The sequence below is a fragment of the Carex rostrata genome, chromosome 6, assembly GCF_964058835.1.
Source record: "Carex rostrata chromosome 6, lpCarRost1.2, whole genome shotgun sequence".
Lineage (NCBI taxonomy): Eukaryota > Viridiplantae > Streptophyta > Magnoliopsida > Poales > Cyperaceae > Carex > Carex rostrata.
In genome coordinates, this window is record NC_135923.1 from 2,595,955 (window position 1) to 2,603,755 (window position 7,801).

The 7,801-nt window shown below is 34.4% G+C and overlaps 1 protein-coding gene across 1 annotated transcript; it reads right to left on the minus strand.

Moving 5' to 3' along the window:
* Positions 1–1,639: 1,639 nt before the first annotated feature.
* Positions 1,640–3,475, minus strand: LOC144556108 (uncharacterized). Its single transcript, XM_078304599.1, has 5 exons — positions 3,348–3,475; positions 2,869–2,984; positions 2,477–2,790; positions 2,232–2,411; positions 1,640–1,820 (listed from the first exon to the last, which is right to left on the minus strand). Exons 2-4 carry the CDS (start codon positions 2,935–2,937, stop codon positions 2,300–2,302), a joined length of 495 nt encoding a protein of 164 aa, XP_078160725.1. The 5' UTR covers positions 2,938–2,984; positions 3,348–3,475; the 3' UTR covers positions 1,640–1,820; positions 2,232–2,299.
* Positions 3,476–7,801: the final 4,326 nt, after the last annotated feature.

Consider the following 7,801-nt stretch of genomic DNA (forward strand, 5'->3'; position numbering starts at 1 on the left):
ATGCTGCGGTACTGGGCACTGGTGGTACTCATCATCCCAGAGATCAGATGCCAGAAATGAGCCTTGTCGAACCCCACGCGATGGTCAAGGAAATCGGTATCGGGGTCGCTGTCAAATCCGAACCACTCACGGAGTCGGACCAGAGTGAGCCGGTGCGTCTGGTTGAGCATCTGGAACTTGATGTAGTAGTAGCCATGCACATCCTGACGCAGCTTGAGAGAGGAGAGGAATTCGAGGGTAAGCTCGGTGTAGCAGTTACGCTCGATTGCCCAGAAGGCGGGAGTGAACCCGATCCTTCCAGTGAGACGAAGGAATTCCTCGCGAACCCCAAAGGCATCCAAAGTGTCGAAATCGACTCGGCGCGTGTTCTCATAAGTGCGCTGCCTGAGGTAGAGAAAGCGTTCCAGCATACCATGGCTGGAGAGAGTGAAGTGAGGGGCTGGGTAGTTTGCTGCTCGGGGGGTTTCCCTACCCGAGATGGGGTCAGAGTCATCAGAGTTGTACTCTATAGTGCCCAACCCTGCCCCTGCCTGTGCGGGAGAAGGGTGATAGGAAGACTGAGAAGAATGAGAAGAAGAAGAGTGAGAGGAGTTACCACTGGTGCGAGCTGAACTGGCGCCTAGCTGAGACCAGTCTTGGTCCTCAGACTCTGAAGGGGAGGGAGTAGGGTCCGGTATCCCCTGTTGGATACGGAGATCCCTCTGTCGGCGGAGCTCGGCTTGACGTCGCTCAAAGTTATGCTTGGTGCGACGCTCGTTGAATGTGGGAAAATCTGGTGCATCTGACATGGCTGTGATGCGAGTCGCACTGGGAGTGATGCGAGTCGCACTGACTGGTATCTGGTGGCAGGGACGATCCAGCAGAGGCGGAAAAAGAAGGAAGGAGAGGGTTTTGATCGTGAGTGGAGAAGGCGATGGAGAAAAGGGTGAGGAGTAGGTGTTTCGGCAGGGGTGGATGGAGAGTTGATCGGTGAAGAGGTGGTGAAGACCGACGGGTAGGAGAAGAAGGGTTTAGGGTTTCGGTGGAGGGTTTCGTTGAGGCTCGCACGGATTAACAAATTAACCACGGTCAAAAATTAAAATTACTCACGGATTCTCTACCGTGAGTAATGTGGGCGTTTGTAAAAGTGAAGGTTTACAACCACGGTTGCCGAACCGTGACAAGATTAGCGCTCCAATCTGATTACCCACGAATTAGCGTTTCATTTCACCTTTTTAGCCACACCATTTATTCACAGTTAACTCATTTCACCTTTTAGCCACACCCTTTCTCCAACCTGATTAGCGTTTCATTTCACCATTTTAGCCACACCCTTCACCCACAGCTAACTTTTTTCACCATTTTAGCTATACCCTTACACCCTTTTAGCCACACCCTTCACCCACGACTAATTCATTTCTAACTCATTTCACCCTTTTAGCCACACCCTTAATAGTGGTTGTTCTTTTAGCCCAAATTTAGTTTTAATATTAATATCCATTTTTCATGACTAACAATATCAATATTTAGTAACAAATGCAAATACCAAAAATCACACCATTTGAACAAAATATCACTACATAATACTATTTAGAGTTAGACAATTATCAAGATCACATCATAATTGCACTTCCATCAACACTGCCCTACATTATATAACCCACATACCTAAACTAGACACAGTTAAACAGTAAGAATTACAAAGTATTTAGAACTATAACTAGAATTAACTATTTACAACTAATCACTTGAAGTGCTCATCCATGAAGTACTCTAGCCCACATGCCTCTTATTTCATGGAGCTGATCCATCGGAAGAGGCACAACACCTGGTTAGAGAAACTGCATGCAAAATTATAAAATGTTAAATGAACTCAAGTAATTTAGAAAAATCCCATAATTTTCTTGGAAAACCTAAGTATGAACTAAAGAGGGATATTGTGCAACAGCAAGGCCACTGCATGCCCTTAGATAAAATAATGTATAATAGAACTAACATACATTATTTGGAAATGTTTTTTGATGCCTTGCGAGGAATGATTGCTTACTGCTTGTAATACTTCATGATCTTATAATATGTTTTATCTGTTGGCTGGTTTGGATCCATCATAAACACACTATTTTTACAAGGACAAAAGAAGAAGAAGATCCAGTGTTTACTGTAGTTTTAAATAATTTTAATATATAATCAATAAATAAGATTAATTAAATATAAAAAAGTTGAAGTAATATATATAAGTCTAATCAACTGACTCTTGAAAGAGTGGTGCGAGGACAAATGGCTTCCCTTGGGCTTGGGATTGAAGGAGGGCACCACACATCTAATCTATTGCTTGTTTGGGCGCCATATCAAGAGAGACCTCATTAATGCGTCCGGGATCCAGAAAAGCACAAAAGTTTTGTTCCATTGTTGAACACAACTTGCTTAAGTGCCTGCAAATGATTAGATAATTAATTAAAATAGAGAAAAATGCTTGACAACAACTTAACAAACTTACATTGTGAAAACAGTCAGAATCGAGATATCGAGCCATCCACATGTTAGAAAAAGATTGATGTCATTGTAATTAACTAGAATTGGCCCACCGTCATGGTATAATTCTCCTTGCGGAACTTCAACAACAAAGGACCTCCGATCTTCAGGTAACTTCATCAAACAAGTGTGAAGTGTTTTCAAGTTGGATGACACAAAGGTACATTTATCTTCCTCGACAAGAGGTCGATCATGTGAGGTTGGCCTCTCATCATTGCTGATTCTTTTTCCTCTGCCTACTTTGATAGCCTTAGTTTTGCCTTGATCATTCGTACCTATCTGCTTTAATAAATGTACATATTTTAAAAATGAGAAATATAAAATAAAAGTAGATAGTAAGAATTGTACATATTTTACCTTGTCCAAAATAGCTCCAATCTTGGACCATTGAGTAAAACTGTTTAATGCATCCTTAAGATAGTGCATTTCATCATTCTGGACGGGGAGAGGAATATCACCAAATCCACTTGTACCTTCACATTTGATCAACAGAGATAAGTGCCCAATTATACAAAATAAGAAAAATCAACTAGAGTTGAATGATACATAGAAAATTAACCCATAAAAATAATAACGGCAAGCCTAAATACTGACCAGCACTCAATCAAGTATATACTGGAAGGAATTTGTGTCAGGTCCCCATGAAAATAACAGAACTATTCTTTGTGGAATTTTATCGAACACCTTAAGGACACAACTAAATATGAATTACCAAACACTAAATAAACAAGAATCACCTTTCATATAATCAATGAATGACACAAGAATTTCATCTAAATTAAAACCTTCAGACATAGACAGTTATTGAATGAAAACACAAAATAATCGGTACTCACCAAGAGAGAGACGGGGGCAGCCTTACGCTGAGCGGCGGAAGGAGAGTGCTGGGGCGAAGTTGCTAAGTACCAAAGAGTGAGGAGGCGGATCGATTTGCGCTGATCGCAGAGAGACACCGAAGTTGCTGAGCGGTGGAGCGGCAAAGAAATCAATTTTGAAAAACCCTCTCGTTTTCAGTTTTTGCGTGGAGAGCGTGGAGAGAGGGAAATGAAAAGAGAATTTTGTGAAACATTGTGAAGCGAATGAAGTATTTAAAGTGTTCAGCTATTACACCAATGGCATTTATTTTTTGTTCACAATAAATCTGTATCAACCATAAAATAATTCATATGAAACGAAGGGACCATATATAGAACCGGATTTGCATATTTGGTTCATTTATATAACAAATAAATTTTATACAATCACATAGTTATATTAATATGGTTCGATATATTGACAAATTATTTGTATTTATTTATTTTTTATATTTTTGAACCAAATTTTCAATAGAACTTAAAAAAACGTATAATATGTTTTATTGGCGAATAAAAACACGAAACACGATAAAACGTGAATTACGATTATTCGTCAATAAAATGCGAAATATTTTTTTGGGGGTTTTATTTGGGTTTTTTTTTTTTGCTTCCTTGTGGTACCAAATCATTCCCGAATTATACCTGAATTATTCCTGAATCACAAAATTTTTTACCCCGCCAAACCATAGCCGAATTATTTGTTTGTCACTATACACGATTATGCATGTGTTTCAATCCATTATACAAAAAGTAATATTTTAAGAAAAAAAAAGTAATATTTTGTTCGCAATACACTTGATTTTTATTTAAAGATGAAACTATTGAAAAAATATATGAAAATGAAAGTGTATTAAATGGAGAAAATTTGAATTTTTCTTAATTATGATAAATGTAAATTACAAGAAATATAAAATGAGAAGTATAAATCACTTTTGAATTTACATATTAGAGTTTAAAATTATATTTTAAATTTTCTTGTCTAACACATGAAAAATGAATTAACACTTATTGAACGTACAATACTTTGCGGCTTATATTCTTCGGTCTGCATTGAAAAACACAATAACAAATAATCATTGTAAATTCATAAATTAAAAATATATTTGAATTTTATAATAAAAATTATTATTAAATGTACCTATCAAGCTTCATCAAGCACGATCATTGATCAACCCATATTCCTTCTGCGTGATCAGATCTCATGTAAATTGTTTCGTTAGTATCATCACTTGAACGTTGGTCAGATTGTATGCCAATAGAAAATGGGAGTAGTTCGTCAAAATGATCGTAGTCTTCTTTATCTACTACATTTTCAACTCCAATGTTAAAAATGGAAACCTTTTTTCAATTATTTATTTTTTTGGAAATTTTTATAAAAAAAACTATAACATAATATGAGAGGGTGAAAAATAGTAACTTCTTTCCAAAATTAACTTTGTCATATTACATAAATAATTACATAAAATGGGCCAAGAACCAAAATACAAAAAAAAATTATATATATATATAGATATGGGCTACAGTGAGTTGCGAAGTAAAGCGACTATTTTACTTCACGATCATATTTTGCGATTTTTAAGTTCAAAACGTCGATCCGAACCGTTCATCTTGTTCTCCATATTGAAATGTGCTTGGAGACCAAATTTTACATTTTTTGGAATTTGTTTACTATTTATTAAGCAATTTTGAAAGTCGCTGATCTGATGATCCAGAAAATTTTACTGTTTTTTACTGTTCACAGCAAAACAGCAATTTTCAAAAATGCTTAATAAATAGTAAAAAAATTCCAAAAAATGTAAAATTTGGTCTCCAAGCACATTTCAATATGGATTAAACATCTAACGGTTCGGATCGGTCGTTTGGACTTTCACAATAAAAATACGGCGTGAAGTAGAAACGCGTTTTACTTCGCAACTCACCGTAGCCCACCTCATATATATATATATATATATATATATTATATTTCCTAGAATTATAAATATATATATTATTTCTAAAATTAACTTGTAACATTTCCAAAATTAACAACATATTATATTTTTCAAAATTAATGATATATTATATTTGTAAAATTAATTTGTCACATTTTCAAAATAACGATATATTTATTTTCTTCTTCTCATTAGACGTCTGCACAAATTTATATATTTTTTGTTTCTTATTTTATTTATTTTGAGAACTGGAAGGCATGAATTTTCTAAAAAAAATATGTAAAAATATATTTTTTTGTGCATATTAAAAAAATTATTGATGAAAAAATCAAAGTTACAAATACATAACAATTTAATTAGAAATAACAAGTTTTAAATGGAGGATACAAAAAATTTCGACTAAAAATTAAAACACTAAAAACTATTGAATAACTCACCCTTGAAATATAATGGTAGTTTTTTTTTTAATGAGAATTACTCTTTTTTTTTTTACAAATTTACTGTGTATTACCAATTAAAAAGCTAAAATAATAAAAATTATTGAAGAACTCACCGTGAAATATAATGGTAGTTTTCTTGACAATAATGAGAATCACCTTTTTTCACAAATTTACTCTATGTATCACCAATTAATAGAAGACAACTTGATCATTCCCTCTAATTATATAGGATTTTATATGTTAAAAATGGGAACCTTTTTCAATTCATTATTTTTTTAAAGTTTTTGTTTTATAAAAATGCTATAAAAAGTATGAGAGCGGTGAAAAATTGCAACTTTGTTTCAAAATTAACTTTGTCATATTACAAAAAATAATTACATAAAATAGGCAAATAACCAAAATACAAAAAAAAAATCTGACATATCCAAAAAAAATATATCTTTAGATAAATATTTTCTTACTGAAATGGGCCAAGACCCATTTTGTAATTTTTTTCTTAATTTATTAGTTTTGAAAATTATTCTATTTATTTGTTTGCTATAATATCAAAGTCATTAATTTCTTTTATTTATGTCACATGACATGATATATACGAATGAATCATATATATTGTATTTTATTTTTTAAAATTTAGCACATAATCACCTAAGTCTGAATAAAGCTGTGACACATTTAGCTTAGATTTGGTGACAGCTCATTTTACTTGTCCAATTAGATCATAATCATATTTTTTTTAAATAAGAAATTTTATTTTTGACCTACAGCCGGAACCAAAATTTTATTTGATTCTTTACCCACGGCTCAAACTTTTTCTCACACCCCTTTACTCACACCCCTTTTACTCACCGATCCATGTTATGGTTGAATGCATAACTTTTTTCTACTCACACCTCATTACCCACGGTTCATCCAATTAAGCCGTTGGTAAATAGAATCCTCATTCTTTACTCACGGTAAAGTTTTTTGAACCACAACAACCACGGTCCAACCGTGTATATATGTCCTCCGACCATCTCAATTCCTTGTTTACCCACGGTTCATTAAAAAAAATTCGGAACCGTGGCTAATAACATGTTAGTAATTAACCTTTTTGTAGTAGTGATACGATCGAGCCAGATTTATTTCGCACCCAGTACTTGACTGATCGATGAAATTAACCAAATAATTATTAAAACAAAAAACCGCGCGACCTGGATCAATCCCAATACAGCTCAATTAATTGTCTCAAATATGATCAATTAATGATCAGATATAGACAACTGCTCAACATAAAGCAGATTGATAAATTCTCTGATGTTGTCAAACTTAGTGAAACCATCAGCGGCGTAATAGTATATATATGAATTGGATCATACAGCAGATATTATAAATCGTCTCTGTAACCGCTGGGGAAAGAACAGTACTTGGCTTAAGGAATGCTCCCTTCACTTGCATCCGTCCGTCCTCGATCCGGCGATTATATCTGATAATCGTTTCTTCCTTTGTTACATTGTGTTCCTTCATATAGCAGTCAACTAGGTTTGCTACTTGCCCGACTGCAATCTCACGCTACAGTGAAAGTTGATCATGTTGTTAATTAAAACAAGTTCTATGTGTACAAACATTAATTATCAAGTTGTTGTTCTTATTGAGTTATTTCAATAAAAATCAGCCATGCATGCAGCTATCCTCAATTAATTAACATTACTAATTTCATTCATTGACATATATGCCTACCTCATAACTAACAGTGTCGTCGGTGAATCTTCCGACCTCTGGTAAGGCCCTGATCGGATATGGGTTGCCATCAACCCACTGGAACATTTCTTTTGTAGCAACGCTCCCAATTCCAACTAGAATTGTACAACACAAGTTCCTGTTGAAGAAAACTGAAGCCCTAATTCTAAGCATTCCTTGAATGATGGAGAGTAATCCTGTGCATGCCATTCGGCATCTTTCATGCACACTCGGGAACAACATATCACTGCACCATCATCGGTTATGGTTTAGATTTAATAATGATAAAATAAATGAAATGTTATACATATATATATATATATAGATATAGATATATATATATAGTGAG